At 39.1% G+C, this 18,681-nt stretch overlaps 1 protein-coding gene across 2 annotated transcripts; it reads right to left on the reverse strand.

Moving 5' to 3' along the window:
* Positions 1-12,688: 12,688 nt before the first annotated feature.
* LOC148847965 (putative arabinosyltransferase ARAD1) lies at positions 12,689-15,974 on the reverse strand. Of its 2 annotated transcripts, XM_088950709.1 has the most exons (5): positions 15,329-15,974; positions 13,919-14,215; positions 13,724-13,819; positions 13,276-13,359; positions 12,689-13,193 (listed from the first exon to the last, which is right to left on the reverse strand). In XM_088950709.1, exons 1-5 carry the CDS (start codon positions 15,803-15,805, stop codon positions 13,101-13,103), a joined length of 1,047 nt encoding a protein of 348 aa, XP_088806835.1. In that variant the 5' UTR covers positions 15,806-15,974; the 3' UTR covers positions 12,689-13,100. The 2 variants fall into 2 exon arrangements, with proteins under 2 accessions (XP_088806835.1, XP_088806834.1); XM_088950708.1 differs by having other exon boundaries at positions 12,689-13,359.
* Between the last annotated feature and the right edge of the window lie 2,707 nt (positions 15,975-18,681).

Below are 18,681 nucleotides of genomic sequence, written 5' to 3' on the forward strand. Positions count from 1 at the left end.
AAACAAACGAAAGAAACGAAGAGGTAAAATGGGAGCCTCCCCGGCCCCCACCGATGAGTCACCGATGGTCCGACGTGGCAAAGGAGATGGCCTTGTCACGCATATAAGTAATAGGGCTGAATGAGCGGAATATTTTTCTATTCAAGTTCAACTCGCCAAAATAACATAATGCTCAAACTTGATTCGAGAGGTAGACACGTGTTTGTATTGAATTCAATTCAAACGCCATATGCTCCAGCTAGGCTGAGCTTGATGGTGGTCATATAAAAATTTATTTCATTAGGTTCAAATTCAATTTGATTATTAACATTCTGAGTCAAATCAAGCTTTTCACAAGCCAAACTGAAATATTTTGTAAAAATCTAGGTTCCTATCCACTTCTACATGTCACAAATTAAAAGCATTGACTTGAAATTAAGGGTGTAATCAAACCGAGACAAGCCAAACTTCAACATGTTCAGCTCGATTAAAGTATTTTCCAGTTTGAGCTCGATCTATGAGTTCAAGTTTTGCTTGAAAGTTCGAGTCAGGCTTGGGAGGCGAAACTGTTCAACATCCCATGAAAGCTCAAATTTGATTGCACCCTACCTGAAACCGTGGCACATCAAAAACGTTGACCTGAAGCTGAAAGACTTTTTTTTTTTTTTTTTTTTTTGATGAAATAAGCTGAAAGGTGAAAGCGCAAATAATACTAAAATATCTCCCTCCAATCCAACTCCATTCCTTCTAAACAGAAACTTATCAACTTTTGGATGACTACAAATTGGACACAAATTTAATAAGAGGAATATTCAAAGAACAAGTTTAAAAAGAAACTAAAGGATTGGGATCTAGCCACGTCAGAAAAGGGTGGCAATTGCACTCACAGAGGGGCAATCCAGTCATGCATGACCCGATAAAGAATATGACATATCTTGATTCTCACTTTTCTACATTCTATCATTCTATGCTATTTCTTTTCATATTCTTCTACTCAGAATATGAAATATCTTGATTCTCACTTTTTTCTACTTTTAGTTTTAGAGAGCATTAAAAAAAAGGAAGGAAGAGTGGGTCAGTAATTACAATTGTATCTTTCTGGGTTCTAACTACCTGCCTGGCAAAAACTGCTTGATTTTTTTCCTGTAAATACGATATCTTTTCTTTCTTTTTTTTTTCTTTTTTTTTTTTATAGAAAGGCCACGGACAACTGCCAATTCGTATATTCTATATTGACAAAGTCAGAAGCTATTCCCGATTACAGGCCGACCCCAACTAACAACCTTGGCCCAAGGCCAAATTGTTCAAGTACCAACTCCAGTGATGTTGGGCACTTAAAGCTTAGCTAACATAGTTTTCGCCATCCGTAGTTAATCAATCACAGTTCAGAGGTACCATTACGAAACGAATAATAACTCAAGATCAGTGCGTCACCATATCCAATACAAGATTCAGCATTGGACGGACCTATCTGGACCAGAAACAGACAGGTTAATAGTTGGAGTGAATCACTCGATCAATCATGATTCGTGAAGATCGAGCGTCAATAACAGTGGTTAAACTCAGAAGTGAGAACGGACCAAACAATTGAATTGAAGCAATGACCCGATCATCTCGTTTAGTTTCCAGATCCCAGTTATTTAACTATTTTCACCGTATCTGATCGTCCAGTTATTTGGTAAAAGTAAAACCATGACCCCAGTGACAGTGAGCCTTCTGGGTCTGTCACTGTCAGGTCCAAGTCTGACAGCTTTGTTTACATAATTTAATAAGATGTTATTAAATGCTTTTACCCTAAGCAATCCAAAATAAATAAAGTGGCATGATTCAGGCTCCAACATGCAAGAAGAAACTCTAAATTTAAACATTAGCGTCTAAGCAAAAACAGCTTCACTGCTGAGTGCTGATGATTAAAGAATAAACAAATAGCAGGCGTCGCTTTTAGAAAAGAGGTTGGATCTGGAAACTATATTAGACGCTTACAAGTTTACATACTCTACGGGACAAAAATATTTATGCAAACCTGCACAATATAATGCATGGTCACGACTCACAATCGCGAATTGTTCTAACTTGTAACATTGCCAAATAAATTCTGGATAGGCATCCACTCCAGTCCCATATCTGCCATGGATGATGGATCCCACAATCCACTAAGGTTTGAGAGTGCCGACAGCCTGACGCTCAAAGCAACACGATTTCTGGATTACATCACAGTTCAATATAGTTCAAAGCAATGACTTAAGATAGTTGATAACTTTAATATATAAAGTAATGTATTGGGCTTGCCAATCATCCAGTCTTTTTGGTTGCTATGTCAGAATTCAGATTGCTGATTCTGATGGCATTTGGTTTTTGTTGTGACTGGTTCCTCATGGAAATGGCCCTTCCAAACATATGATATAATATGTTCAAAAGCTCTGCTTTTCTACCAATTCAATGAAGGCAAATTACCAGCCTACCTCTCTATATGGTACAGCCAATAGAAACTCTTTCCTAAACTTCAGAAAGTGCATAGTGGTTGGCCGTTGGCTCTCCATTAACAAGCAAAGCCCCATGGTTATAATAAAAACGTATAGTAAAAATGAGCCTATACTTAGTTTTGCAGAAGAGGATCAAGTTTGGGGAATCAGAGAACCAGGTTCACGGCTTCCATATTTTCATTGTGCAGTCTTCACTGTATGTAACCACCACATTACCTGCCAATAAACAGAAAACATTTGAAGATGTAGTTATATGGTTCATGCTCAAATTTTGGAATGCTAGACAAGCAAACCAGTCATCTGCAAGCAAGGGAATCAACAACTATACTAAGTCTTATAAAAGCTTGCCCACAAAACATGTATCAAGCAAACATGGAGGAAGAATGAAGTTCTTTAAATAATGGGCCCAAATGATGCTATGTAGGTTCTTTAAATTGTTCCTAACTTGCACCCTACTCCAGACCAACCAAAGTACCCAACATCATGTAAATACACCAGACATGGAGGAAGAATGAAGTGTAAACCACATGAAGGTTTATACCACGCTCCACGCATTATAGCAAGCTTAGCCTTTTGGGATGATATCGGGGATTTTATAAAATGCATTTTTATGGTAGCTTTATAAAAAAATTTTGATCCTCAGGTTCTTCTGTAACATTGTTTTTGTAGCACTTGGTTTGCTGAAATCCTATGACCAACAGCTTGTAATCAATTTTCTGTTTTAACAAAATTCTTTTTAACTACCAAAAAAGGGATATATTATATATCAAAACCACGCCTAACATGAGGGTATCGCAAACCTGTCTTCACCAACACAGTAAATCCATTCTCCTTTCGGTGAGACACAGGCTGCAACAGTCTCCACCTTCTCTCTTACCAGATGAGAAGCTTTTCACTACCTAAACCACAAGTGCTTAGAAAATTACTATACGTTGTCAACAATAAACCACTTGGCCTACCAAAACAATGATACGATATTTATCAGAAGTCAGAACAGAACAGTTTAAGTTAAAATGAAAGGTGTGCAGAAAGGGGAAGTGAAGCCCATAAAGTCAATCCCATGCAATTAGATAGGTTTTCTTTTTCACAACAATAAAAGGTCTTATAAACATTTAGAAATAAAAAGATGTACATAAAGGGGCTGAAGCCCATAAAAGGCCTTTAAACTGCATGTTTTAGGGCCATTACAGTATCCCTCCAATTCAACCCACTAAGATCTTCCAGAGATAAGATCAATCCCTCAGAAATTGCCTGCATCAGCACTTGCTTGCACTTTACCTTTCTTTTCAAAATTCTATGATTCCTTCCAAATACTCCAACAGTAGTATAAAAGGGATCACATCGATGTTCTAAAACTGGACCTAACCTTATTTTGAGCCAGGTTGAACCAGAACTGAACCCCCTTTCCTGTTCATTGAAAACTGGAAAACAGAGAATTTTGAGGTTGAACCACCAGTAAAACTGAAAACCCTGAACTAAGGACATTTCTGGTTTGATGCTTGGTCTAATATTCAAAATACTTTATCATATTCTTAGTACAGGACCTCTGCTGCCTGCTTGAAGGAAAGCACATGAAAGAATAGTGACACAGGCAAAAGAGGGGCAAGACCAAGCTCCATGAATGAGGGGACAGGAGGGATCTCATAAAGCAGATTCTACCAAGTAGGGGAAAAAACATAAGCAGCGACAGTCCACTGATTGTGAAACAGATAGACAAGATCATTAGTCTATTTGGTATCAAGAGTTCCAGACGCCTTAATGGTCAAAACAGTAAGTGTCTTGTATTCATAGATCCTTAGTCTATTTGGTATCCAGATGCCTTCATGGTTAAAACAGTGAGTGCCTTGTACTTTTAGCTGACAAAAGCAATAAGGCACTTCCTTAGGGTAACCTCACATGGACGCCTGGATGATTAACATTTATGTGGCACCTGCCTGGTGTCCAGGGCCTGCTAGGCATGGCAAACCACAAGGCAGGTGCCTAACTGTTGATGGCCTATGCTTTAAATTGTCAACACAGACCTATTAACTACACATATATAATGACAGTCTTAACACTTTCGTTTCCTTGATTTGAGGTTCATTATCAAAAGAGATGAAAAAAGGGCATAGCTGTTGAGGAATCAAAGGGAGAGATGAATCCTTAAATTTGGTGTTCAAGAATCAAAGAATGAGGTCATTCACAGATCGTGATCTGCAAAGGATTATAGGTCGAAGTTTTTGCGTAACACAGATGAGTGGATCTGGGTTGTAACAAGGTACAACCGTGCAGGGACATATTCTGATGGAGGTGATGAGGGTATGAAGGTTTCTACCATTAAAGAGCAAGCTGATCATGTTGAAGAGGGCGGTCAAGCTCCTTTCTGTGCTATGAATGTTCAGCAGAGGGAGGAGATAAAGGAGGTGTTATTCGTTCTGAAACCCTGGTCAAGCTGTCAACTTCAATGTTGTGACCACTGAGGTAAGAGGTTCTTCGGAATGTTGTGTGAATAAGCAAGGGGAAAGAGGGGTGTTAAGTGTAGGAAACCAGGAAGAAGTGGAGAGGATGAGAGGGGGTTGGGGAAGAAAAATAGGAGAGTTTTGTGAAGTATGGTGGTCTAAGGGGTGGGTTTCATGCAATTCCAGAAGGGTTGGGTGCTGGAGTTGAGAGAGGGAGGTCAATGTGTGTTGTTGGGGGATGGAGTTTAAACTTTTAACTGTTGGGAGTCAGAAAGAATCAGAGGAGGGTAGTAAGAGTGTAGGAGAAGAGATGGGTTGTCTTGAACCCCCTCTGTATATCAATCTCAGACCCACCACAATCCTTTACTTCAAACTGAATGTGAGACTCTGAGTTCGAAAGTCTATAAAAGGAAGAAAAAGTAGAGAGCTAAGCCAGTTCAATAAGTTGTTGAGGCCAAAAATGAAGCAGATAAAGGTTTCAATTCAAATGAGGAAGTTTTAGTTATTGACGAGACTCATGTGATTGAAAGATAAATTGATTTGGAGACAGTGGTTGATACTGAAGTCGCGCATCTCTGGGCTTGTATTTCCTTTGGATGAGGAATTTGCAAGGAAAATAAATAACTGAAGGAAAATTATGGTTTGCCATCTAAGGACAGATAAATAGATAAACTTTATCCTGTTGCAGTTGGTTTTAATTCAAGTTCTGAAACTGATCAGGACAGAGTGAGCTCTTTCAGTGGCAATAGTGGGGATCCTGATCCTGATGGTGGAGTGTCAGGTGCAGATCAGACCTTTAAGAAGAATTTGGTCTTGGAGTTAGAGAGAAGCAGTGCTAGTTGCAAGGAGTGGAAGATTTCTGAGAAGCTTCCCAATGCTGTTAGGTGTTTCAGGAATCAGAAAAATAAACTGTTTGGATTTCAAAAGCTTTTGCCTGGTTTGTGGTTGGACATATCGAAAAGGTGAAGAAAGTTAAGAAAAGTTTGTAAAAAATTTAAAGGGAATCATTTACAAGATTATGAAGTTGTTGGATAACCAAGCATAGTTCATGATGAAGTTTAGTTGAGATTTTGTGTCAATTTTAGGGGATTTTGGTGCTCTTATCGGTTGGGTGGTTGTAGTTCTTGTTGATGTTGAAGAGCTGTTTTCTTTTTTTTTTTTTTTAGTAGAGGTAATTGAGGGTTTGACTGGGAAGTTCTTTGAGAGAAGAGTTGGTTTCTTTATTTCTCAGGTGACTTCTGGTCACCTTGCACTCTCTTTTTTCTTTGATGCAATTTTTATTTTATTATCAAAAAAATCAAGGGTTTTGAGATGGAAGATGAAGGGGAAGGACCAAGAACTAGCATTTTGGTACTTGGAAAGTTGCACAAGAAGTTGACAAGAGGCTTACTGTAGTCATCAGATTTAAGCTCATGGAACAGAAAAAAAAAATTACTAAGTACGACAGCCTGGGGCAATAAGGCTCCCCCAACAGAACAGATTCCCTTGCTCTCACAAATATCCTACGAACAAGACCAGTGGTCCTGCCCTTGTTATTTATTTCTCTCTAGGATCCCATTACACACTGGTTTTCCAAGATTTTCCATCTTCCACGTGATCTCAGTGACACTTTTTTCTCTGCAGGTCTTTTTTTTTTTTTTTTGATAAGTTCTCTCTGCAGGTAATTGATCCTATAAATTCAAAAACCAGAGAAGAATTTTATTTAGCAGTCCATCCCCAGGTTATATTTCTCTCATAACATACTTTCCTATCTTCAATTGATGACCTGCAAAAGAAGAGACCTTATCTTTGTCTCTCCCCAAACTGGTGTATTTTGTGTAAAGTGCATAATAAGGACTCCCACCACTTGTTGTCATCTTGTGCATTTGCTGCTAATATTTGGAATTGGGTATTTATGTTGTTTGGGTGCAAGTGGAACTTACCTCTGAAGTAACTTGCTTTCTGACCCATCTACTTTTGGGTGGCCAACTAAGAGAGGGAAATTAACGTGGAAGTGCATCAGAGCAGCCTTTTTTTGGACTATCTAGGAGGAGAGGAATGTTAGAATATTCCAAGAAAAAGGAAAGAAGAATCAATGAAGTAAAGAAGTGTATTTTAACAAGGACAATTCATTGGCTGAAAACTTCATATTTGTTTAGAGATTACTCCTTTGATGATCTTTGGAAAAGTTGGGCAGAGGTGACCTCCACAGCCCCTACAAAGAATAGACAACAAGTAGATTGGAGACCTCCTAAAGAGGGGGCAGTAAAGCTGAACTTTGATGGTAGCAGTCAAGGTAATCCAGGACCTTCGGGTGTAGGAGAGATCTTAAGAGATAAGGATAGCAACATTCTATCCTTATTTTCAGGACCAGTGGGAATTGGTGATTCTACAAGGGCTGAGATACTGGCATCAGTACAAGGAATACAAGTTTCCAATCAACTAGGAGTGGAAATTTTGATAGTTTGAGGGAGATTCTAAGGTGGTAGTGGGTTGGCTATCAAATTCAGAAACAGTTTTCTGGGGCTACAGGGATCTTCTTAAGAAAGCTAATTGGATGGGAGTCCCTTTCCACTTCCAGCAGATGAAACCCAATTCCTTTGTTACAATTTGCTGATGACACCTTTTTTTGTAAAACCTTTGTGGAGTAACTCATCTAGGAAATGTGCTAAGGTGGTTTGAAGTAGCAAGTGAAATGATGATGATGGGTCAAGAGAAATGGCAGAAAACTAGCTGATGAAATGGGGTGCAGAATTGGAAGACTTCCAACCAAATACTTAGGGCCGCCATTTGACGCAAAATATAAGATCCAAAGACCAAAAAATCTGATATAAGACTGGCTACATCAAAAGTTAACAAAAGGAGGAAAAGTGGAAACTCACATTAATAAAAAGTGTTGTATTCCCTCTTTGGGTTGGATGAAGAGAAATTCAAGTTTCACTTGGTAAATTGGAACAAAATCTGCTACCCAAAATGATCTGATGGCCTAGGTGTGAGAAGATTAAAAAGAAGTAAACACGGGACTTTTAGGAAAATGGTTATGGAAATTCAATAACGAGGCTGACAGATGATCTGATGGCCTAGGTGTGAGAAGATTAAAAAGAAGTAAACACGGGACTTTTAGGAAAATGGTTATGGAAATTCAATAACGAGGCTGACAGCTTGTGGAGGCTAGAAATTGCAGGTAAATATGGGTTGAATAACATGATCCACAAATAACGACAGAGCAGGGCCAAGCTTGTGCACACATCCAATCCTTTTTCATTCATGAAATGCAGGTCGGTCTCATGTATGCCCACCTCAAAATGGTTCCAAAGCCTCTCTGTGATGGGAATAATTTAAGAGTTAATGCTAACTCTACCATGGAATATAACACTCACTAGCAAGACCTCATGGTAAGTTTTGCTCAATTTACATGTATGAACTGTTTTGTTTTAACCTGAGACATGTTTTCTGAGTGAGTTTTGAAATTCAGTGCCACCAGTTCCAAGATTTTAGTAGAAACTAATCAAACGAACTAAATATTCGAAACCAAACTGCTTTAACTCCTTAATTGAAAAAAAAAAAAAAAAACTCCCACGAGGAATATAATAACTGTCAATAGGTCGAGAAGGAATGATATAGAGAAAGTCCAGGAAGGTTATAAGCAAGAAACGTACTCTCTACCTTTGTATGTTACTGAATCTTCTTTCTTCTTTGTGTTTAAATGTATGTCTCAAATCTATCCCTATCATCAGGAAGAAATTTACTGGCTTATTTTGATACTGGATTTAACTAACTACAGCTTAAGAAATTTCTATGCCCTCATTAGAGGAGTGTTATGTCCCCCATTCAGGTCAACTCATTTACCTAAACAAAAGTTCAGATAACTCAAAAAATCTTTGTTGGTCTCCTATTCCTCTCTTATCTGGCATCATTAAAAGAGATCTTTTATTCTTTGTTCTGCTAATTAATAGGAAAAAAGTACTGAAGAAAGGATTATCTCTCACCTCATAGGTCATAGCCATTGATACACTCTGTTTCTGCATTGAAGTTAAAATGTATCACCTTACCTAGGAGATTACCTGCATCAATAATCAGCATGCATGATAGTCAAACTTTTCTGCAGAACCTCGCACTTAGGCCTCATTCGTCTACCTAGGAGATTATCTCATGGGGGTAAGTTGATCAAATGGGCAATTCACCAATTTCTCTATGTTTGAGTGCCAGTATAATGGGTCCTTGGAAAGATGAATTTCCGGATTTTCCGGAAAACCGATACTCTCATGGGGGTGGATAAATTGCTTACCCACCTGCCCAAAACATTAAAATCCCCCACCAAAGTCTTTACCCAAAAAAGAATCCGTGCAATCAAACACTGGCACCACAATTTGTCCATGTAACTCTTGCCCAGAAATCATTTGCTGCTAATGGGACATTAACAGGAATGATATGCCACACAAGCCTTAATTAATCTCTTGCCTGTAACAAAGAAGGCTTAGCATCAGCATCGATTATTAGAAGGCCAGACAATTGGCTGTTTTGCTGGTGCAGTCTTAAGTCAACAATTGTCAAAGATGGCATAAATTGATTCACTCAACACCAGTAATCTGCCCCTGTATGCATCTCTTTACATTCCAATGCGAGATGACGTTTTAGCTTCAATATCACTCACCACTTAAGTAACTATAGAGAAACACATACAGAGTACTGAGAGAACAAGTGAATATAGGTTGCCTAGTCTCACAGAAAACCCATATACAAGGCCTTTTAGTTCCTTAATGACCTTGTAAACCATGCCACGCATGCATACATACATACATCCCCCCCCCCTCTCTCACTCATGAACCAAGATCATACAAAGGAAGTGATGTCTGACCTCTTGTACTGCATTATCCAAATCATATACAAGGGGAAAATACTAGCTTATTGAGAGAAACAATTTACAATGGCACATGTGTAAGTACTGATTTATATAGTTATATGGAAACATAGTTATAGTTGATTTCCAGACAACTAACCAACCTGAAATCCTCTATTTTCTAGTTTCAAATCTCTATGCCTTTGTCTCAAATCCTCCCTCAGCAGTGCCATATATGCATCATTCACCTACTCCCATGTCTAATTCTCATTACATTACATTTGAAGCTCATCTAAGTTTTGAGAAGAAATCAATGAAAGCATAATTTTGTGCAATGGTAACAACATAATGGAGATGACATAGGTTTCATTGATTCAGATATGGTACCTTCTCCTCCTCCAAATGTCTAAGCATTTCTGAAAGGAAAAGGAATGGTTACTTGGTAAGTTGCTGAGAAGCAACTTGCTCCTGTAAAATGTGAAAAACCATACAATCGCATCAACTTCCATATAAATTATCTTAAGAAATTTTAATATCAACAAAACCTTCGCATGGAAGCACTGTAACCATTATTGGAAATCTGACAGTCCATCACCAAGTCACATATGATTAATTACCATTGGGAATAGAAATGAATAAACTGTGCACTAGTGAGTATCACATGCAATCATAAGCAAGAGTTGAACACAACTGGAATTTTGCTTGTAGTGTTTGTCAAGTCAAATTATCCTTGTACAATGGTTAAAGAGCAAATAACACACTCTTTCCCTATGATCTTTTGTTTTCTTTCTTTCCTTCTTTTTGGAGGGGAATCAATTCATGCACAAGCACTCCTCATAAGCAGTAGACCAAATAAAAGAACACCCAAAATGCAAAGACATTCCATGTTTTCATCAAGACATTATAGGCATGAAACTGAGATTGATAATTGGTACCATAGCCAAAGCAATGGTGCAGATATTTTCAAATTAACGAAGGGGAATAATACATGTATAAACATTATGTAAAAAAACAGACAACAAACAAAAATTGTGTAAGGAATAATATTTAGATTTTAAATCCCAAACATAATGGACAGTGAAATAATTCAAGGGATATGGGCAATATGGAGAAATGTAAAACACAGAGGGTGTGGAAAAGAAAGTATCAGATCAATGGTATAAATTGCCCATGTCATCTATCTTCAGTGCAGAAAACCATAAAACTGCAGGATCTGAAGCTTGGTTGTTAGTCCCTTAATTTACAGTTTTAGTTAATTGTAAACTATTTTGATATTGTATTAAGCATATATTGCTTGCTTTGCATGATTGGAACAGGTGCTCATTCAGTCTTTGAACTTGGAATTGCCCCCAAGAAACTATTTTCAGTGATAGCCGTAGATTTGCAAAGCTGAAAAGGTTGTGAGAAGACCTCTTTGGGTTTCTAGTTGTGAACCCGTCATATATATTCATCAATGAAAGGATTCACCTCATTGATTAATTAGTTCAAAAGGTAGATAAAATTACCAAGATCAAGAACCACAAACATCAAAATTATAACTTGTTGCCAACTTGCCATACTTGGCCCACCAATCAATGAGGCTGATATGAGAGATTCATGCTTAAAATCAATTTCATCATATGATTGAATACTATCCTTTTTATGCATGGGAGATGTTCAAGACAAGGTTTGTAGGAGAAAAAGGTTGTAATGAGACCAGTTCCACTTTTCATCTAGCTTAGGTGGGATCTATAGAGTAGTGTTCTTCCATGCACCTGCTTCTTTTGTATTGACAGTCCTCGTGGTCCACTCAAAAGATACCTGCTTAATATTGATCTTCTTAATTACCAACAAAGATAGTTCTTAAAATGCTATTTTTAATAGCAGTCATAAAATGAGCATGAATTAAGCGAAGGCCTAAGACACAGTTTCCATTGAAATGGAAGATTTCGATAGTTGATAGTAAATTCTGCTTACTGGTAATTGCTTAACCATGGTTATATTCAATAGGGTAGTATGTAAGACCAGATTCCAAATATCAAATGAGCAGAAGTTGGCTCTTCAGGTTCATGTATCCACTTATTTTCTCAAAAAAAAAAAAAAAATGCTAGCGTATGCCTTTTAGTCTTTTACCTTTGTTATCTTTTTATTTTATCATATGTTCTGCTCGGCCAACTGTGATACAGATGCTGATGCTGATGACAATGACGCTGAAAGTGGAGGTGGAGGGTAGAGTTGCTTCCATGTCAGAAGTTAGAACCATTAATGCTCAAAGCTGTTTTCAGGGGAGGGGGCGACAATAACATCAAAGAAAGCACATTTCAGTCTACTTGCCATCATTAGCACCTTTACCATTAGCAGAAGAATATTTTCTACAGTTCCACATACTTAATTCAAATTCTCTTCTTCAGATCAAACTATACAACACTTCACAGTCAACAGGTTTGTCTGACCACTTTGTATTGGAATGACTCCCTCTAACACATCAATACAACAGTTCCCTCATTAATAATGCCTTGCGCTAGGATGTGTAAAGCCTATTTTGGAAATAAATTACCAGGCTTTTCCATTTGATCTGTTAGAATCTGCTTCTCAAAATAATACCAATTTCATGTCTTCAGAATTTTTTTTTTTTTTAAATACTTGTGAAATGGTGGTCCAATATTTTCCCAATTAATATTATATGGCATGTCTCCCTTCAGAAAACCATTTCTGCCAACTAAGATCCCTGCTCCTTATTGGTCATTCCAGACCTAAAAAATTCATCCTTTTGCATATGTGAAAACTCACTTCTAAAAAGGATAGCAGTGCACAAGGCTCCCACCAATGCAAGGCCTGGGGAGGGTAGGTATGCAGCCTTACCTCCACAGATACACAGAAAGGATGTTTCCAAGATCTGAACCCAAGTCACAATGGAGAAACCCAATTGTTGTGTTAAGGCCTACCCCCTCACTTCTGCATCATTAAAAAACAAGTAAAAAAAAAACAAATGAACCTGTCAAAGGATTATCAAGATTTGCCTCACTTTGAAAAACAATTGATGGTTACACTCAAGAGGTAATACATTTGAAAAATATATCATTGCGGAAAAACAAACTAGGTGGTACATGATTAGAAAATATTGACTGCTACTGCAATGTGATCTCTCCATGCAATTATTCCCCTTTGAAGGGTTGCTAAAATGATGAATGATAAATGTACAGTGTAATAAAAGCAGAACCAATGGTCACTGATGTCATCTCCTTCGGCCCCACCAATCTGGGATTTTCAGCCTTCGGTTTCTATGTTCTGCAAGCTTGGCTCCAGGAAGCTTGTGTCTAACTTGTCTCCACAACATGTTGACAGCATCCCCCCTCTTAGGGGGATACTGGAACTCATAGTGATGGGAGATGTTCTTCAGCCTCATCCACATCTTGATCCATCTCTCTTTTGGGATTTGGCGAAGCTGCTGGACCATGTAACCAGGTTGTAGTGCTTCTTGGATAGAGAAGAAAACTGAGAATTGGGTATAGTCAAGCTCGTCCTCATAAGGAAGTTCAATCCGGTCACTCACAATGACAGGAACACAATGACTTACAATGGCATCAAAGAGGCGGCAAGAGGAAGGGGTGTCTCCTGCAGGGTGCAGACAGAACTTCGACAAGCGCATCCCTTGTGAGGACTGTTACAACAGTGTAAGAGAAATAAAGGTAGCACAATATAAGTTTACAGTGTAAACACTACAAAAAGATACAGGTAATATACAAGACTCAATGTGCAAAAATTGCACACAACATGCTACTAAATATGTTTGTTGGTGACAAGTCAAAAGAGAATCTGAACTTCAAATGATAAGAGATTAGAGATTAGTAGATTACTAACATTACAGATTTTACAGCAAAATTAGGACAAGTGCATCCAAGGTCTAAATATTGCAAACAGTAATTACTGTGTAGATTGGAGAACAACATTCTCCTTGGTGGATGAAAAATATACCCCTGACAACTTAACTGAGAATATAACAATAATATTATATCACCACTTACTGCTTTTATGCTTTCTCCTGTCGCAAAGCTGTTTTCATAATGCACATCATCATAACCAGCTAGTACCTTAGCTAATTTTGCCCGGACAATTCCTTCCTATAATATTACAAGAGACATAGTCATTCCCCAAGATGATTTAAAAATAACAAGATTACATGGATGTTGTTAAGATATCAATAGGCTAAATATACATACATCTTTTCTGAATGTCCTCCCCCTAAAAAAGAGAAGTGTGGTACGAGATTCAAATGGATCTGGAGTGTCATCATCTATAAAGGAGTCAACAACATGTACATATGGGGCCACCACATCTTTGCTCAGATATGACATGCTTTTTGGATAGCGCCCAAAATCTGCAACAACAAGAATAGATGCATTCACCTGATCCCGAAGAAATCTGAAAGCATTTGGGTGATGCATAGGAATTACATGGTCTCGGCCCCCAGACTGCTGCCAATACTTGGATTTCCTCAGAAACTCCAGCAAGTCAATCTAGAACCACAAGCAAGTCTTATTTGGGTCCAAGAGAAAATCAGGGAAATGATTCAGAGAATTGGTATTACATAATATTTGCTAATCAAACAACTGCTCTATCCAGAATGATCAATGGATAAGAAAAACGTGAATAAAAGAAAATTATTATAAAAATAGGTTTGTAACGCACTATGTCAACCAAAAGAGACCCACGCTCTCCTTTCCCAGATGGCTGGGATCATATAACCACCAGCACTCTCCAGGGGCCATGCACAAGATATTTTTAATTTTTTATATAGCACAGACAAGCTTAGTAAGATGTTCGTTTTGAATTATCTGCCCTGTAGGTTAGATAACGTTGGTGTTTTCTCTTTTCCTTTTATAACTCCAGGTTGAATGCCACAAATTTCCCTACAAATGTAACTTAGGGTCCGTTTTGTTCGTGGAATAGGGGTCTGGAATCAGAATCGTAATGACCTATTCCAATTCCAACTGTTTGATTGTGCGGAATTGGGACCCATTCCCGTTCCTGCTAGAATGGCATTCCCCATTTGAGGGAATGGCCATTTCCTCCCCCTCCCTTGTGAATGAGAATCCATTCCAGCTGATTCCCATTCCGATTTCAATTCCCGTCTGAACCAAACAGGTGGGAGGAACAGACCATTCCGATTCCAACTGTGAACCAAACGGACCCTTAATTTGGAAGAAATTCAAACTGAATTAAAACTCAGTTGTCTGCGATTCTGAACTAGAGACAGATATCCTACTGGCAATACCAGCTTCCCCATTAAAATCTTAGTGTTATCCAACTTCACTTCAACAATACGCACTAGTAATTCGAAATTCAATATTTCAAGATTCTCCGGTTCAGAAAATGGGATCAAAAGGATATCAAGTTAATGGATTTAGAAGTAACAACATGTGGAACCTACAGATTAGTGTACTGAACTGAACCCATCCTATAATTCACACACAGACTCACACACCAAAAAGAAAAAAAAGGAAAGAAAAAAACACTCGTTCTAAAGTAAAGTTTTTTGCATCCAAGTTCAAACAATTCTCTAATCAAATCGTCACAACAATTAAAAAGAGTAAGAACGCTACGATGATGAGAATAAGAATAAGAAATACCTGAAGTTGTCGATCAATCTCTGTATCGGGATCCGTCATGTTATGCCCGTGCGTATTGAAACTCGTCGACGAGAAGAAGGGCACAAAGAAGACATCCGCCGAGTCAGGATCCAAAACCCTAACCGCCTCCCTCGACTCTTCATCTCCTTCCTCGTAGAGAAGCGACGCCATCATCCAGTATTCAACACTGTGCTGCCTTTTGAGGCCGGAACTAGACGGCCAGGAAGGCAAATTCTGGGCATTGACGGGCGTGTCGTCCGAACTCCGGCGGTCGATCATGCCAATATTGAATCGACGGGGGAGATCATACATGTAGACTCGGAGAGGAGGTGATCTGGTGTGGCAGGAAGGAAGTTGATGGTAAGGTGAGAGGGGCGGAGGTGGGAAGTAGGACCTGAAATCGACGGTTCCGATGAAGAAGAAGGTGACGAAGAGGAAAATGAAGAACACAAGGGACAGTAGAGCTTTCCCCAGCATTTCTCTTCTCAGATCTGTTCGTTTCTCTGCACTCTGCTTTTCTCTGTCTGTCCGTCTTGTCTTTGCTAGGTGGTTGTCAATTTGTCATTCATCAACCAACAACGGCGGCAACCAACCTGGCGTCTTACTTCGCGTACGTGAGAAAAAAAGAACTTCTGACTATTCTAATGCACTCGTCGTAGCTTCCGCTTAGATTGTACCCTTCACATCGTGATCACGTGCAGCATCTTACTAGATCAGCATCATTTCAACTCGGTCCGATCTAACGGCTTATAACAGGACACGTGTTGAATCATAAGAATTCATTTTATGTACTGACTACCAAAGCTATCTGCTTCTTTTTTACTTTTTAGGCTTTAGAGCAACCGGATATTTTAATTACATTTCCACGTGTTAAAATTCTATTGAACGTAGTTGTACAAAGGGGTCCATGTGAGTGAGGTGGATCAACCCACCGCCTTCTCATTAAATACAACCGACACACCCTGGGAATTTGGTATTTGGATCGTTGGATCGTGATATAAACTCTTGGATCGGGAGCTTTGTCCATCATCAGGCTATATATGGTTGATTCAAAAAACGGAAAATTAAGGATACGTAAAATGCAGATTTATGATTCTCACCGGAAAGCTATAAACATTTAGAAGTTCCAAAAACCACACTTTATGCATTCATATCTGCCCATAAATTGGTATCAATTGCGAGCTGGCACCTGTACTAAATGTATTTTGAGACCCTCGGATTATTAGTCATTCTCCCAATGGGGTATCGTTTGGGTGGTTGAGGGTTACCACAAAGCTAGGGCTGGGCTAAATCTTATAATTAATGGGTGCTAAGCCCAGTCCAGTCCATCCATGATCACTTTAGCCCGGCCCAAGCCCTGGATAGATTATAATAGATGCTAGGCCCAACCTCGAGCCTAGTCCAACCATCGGACCTAGATCTTGAGTTTGAGTCCGACATTATATAAAGCTTGAAATTCGGGCCCAAGCCTAAAGCCCGACTTTGATAGGCATTTTACAATGTATTAATTATATATTATTAACAATATGTTATATAATATTTTATATATTTAATAAAATCATACTTTTTTGCTATTAATTATACTATTATATAATATATATTATACATTATAACATTCATATTATATTTCTATTATAAATATAATATCATCAGGTCGAGCTTATTTGGGAAAGCTTGAGCCCGAGCCTATGGCTTGTCCAAATATAAAATAAAAACTTGAACTTTCAACAATTCAAAGAGTAAACGATAATGAGTGAAGACTAAATAGTAAAGATTAAAAAGTGGCAACTTCTAACAATACATAAATAATCCCAATTAGTCATGGCAATCGGGTCAAAGGTTGACCCATGACCCAAGCCAACCCAACCTAGTTTTTTTCAAGTTGGGTTGGGTCGGGTCATTCTCAAATTCGAGTAGCTAAATATGAAACCCTAACCCTGATTTTTCGGATTGGGTTGGATCGAGTTTACGAGTTGGATCAACTTTTTGCCAGGTATAATTTTATTATTTAATTATTTTATATACAAAGAGACAAAACAATAAGTGACTAACTCCTCCAATACTATCCTAAGTGAGAACCATGTTTTTTTTTTCTTTTTTTGAAAAGTAAAAAAAAAACATTAAAAGAAAAAGAAAATATAGAGGAAGGTAATAAGAAATCACCGACTTAAACACTTCATACACTAGATAATAGCCAACAAAAGACTCGGAAAATGAACAACTAACTAACTCCTCCAGCACCATCCTAGAACAATCATAAAGGTCAACTGCAACGCGAGCAAAGAAGAATCTAGCAGAAGAGAGAATTCCCCAACAAATAGCTCCTCTTAGATGTCACTATCTTCATCCCATCTCCCTCCTCCAAATACCATTTTTCTTAATATTTTTTCCTTTTTTTGTTCCTCTCAAACTCTTCTCATGAAAGAAGATTTGGCCCGACCTCGTAATCATGCAACACGTGGCAAAGGCAACAGCTTGGCACAATAGTATGCCTAAGGCGCGAGCACCAAAGGGAGGAACCAGCGGTCCGAACTCCCTATCAGCAGCCCGAACTCACTACTGGGAACCCAAACTCTCCCTTGGGCCCTAAGTCAAACCCGAACTGGCATGCCTTATAGCAGTTCGGGACACCTCACCAAATTAGCCTGCCTTATAGCAGTTCGGGACACCTCACCGAACTAGCCTGCCTTAGAACAGTTCGGGACAAGCCTCACCGAACTGGCCTGCCTTATAGCAGTTTGGGACACACCTCACCGAACTGGCCTGCCTTATAGCAGTTCGAGACTCACCTCACCAAACTGGCCTGCACTATGGCAACACAGGACATACCTCAGAACTCAAGACTTCACCTCGCTCACCACTCCAGCACTTCGCCTCTAGGACGCCAAACTGAACAAACCGTACCATGCCTGACACCGAGGAAGTTCGTACCCAGGGGCGGCGCACCTGACTAACTTGGGATCTGATACTTGACGGCCACACTTCAAACGGTCACCTGCCACCGCCACTTGACACCGCCATCTCCAGTTACAGAGATACGTCCAACAATGAGCAGTGGCGGTTCTATCCCGGCAGAAAGGGTGACACCCGAACTGGCAGAAACAGAGATAATCATACCCGATCTGTCAGAGGCCTCGGAGTGAGTGCGCGAAGTGGTTATAAAAGGCCCCCTACCCCCCAACAACAAGGTATGTGAACTTTGCGCCATCTGGCCTTTACTCTGCCTTTGAGAGAATACTAACTTGAGCTTCGGAGTTATCACATCGGGTTCCCCCCGGAGTTCCCTCATCTTCTCCGTTTCAAGCTCCCTGTTGCTCCAGTCAGAGGCAAAATCGTTGACAGCTAAGACCGGC

Source organism: Nelumbo lutea, chromosome 6, assembly GCF_056320005.1.
Source record: "Nelumbo lutea isolate HS-2025 chromosome 6, American lotus-T2T, whole genome shotgun sequence".
NCBI classification, from domain to species: domain Eukaryota; kingdom Viridiplantae; phylum Streptophyta; class Magnoliopsida; order Proteales; family Nelumbonaceae; genus Nelumbo; species Nelumbo lutea.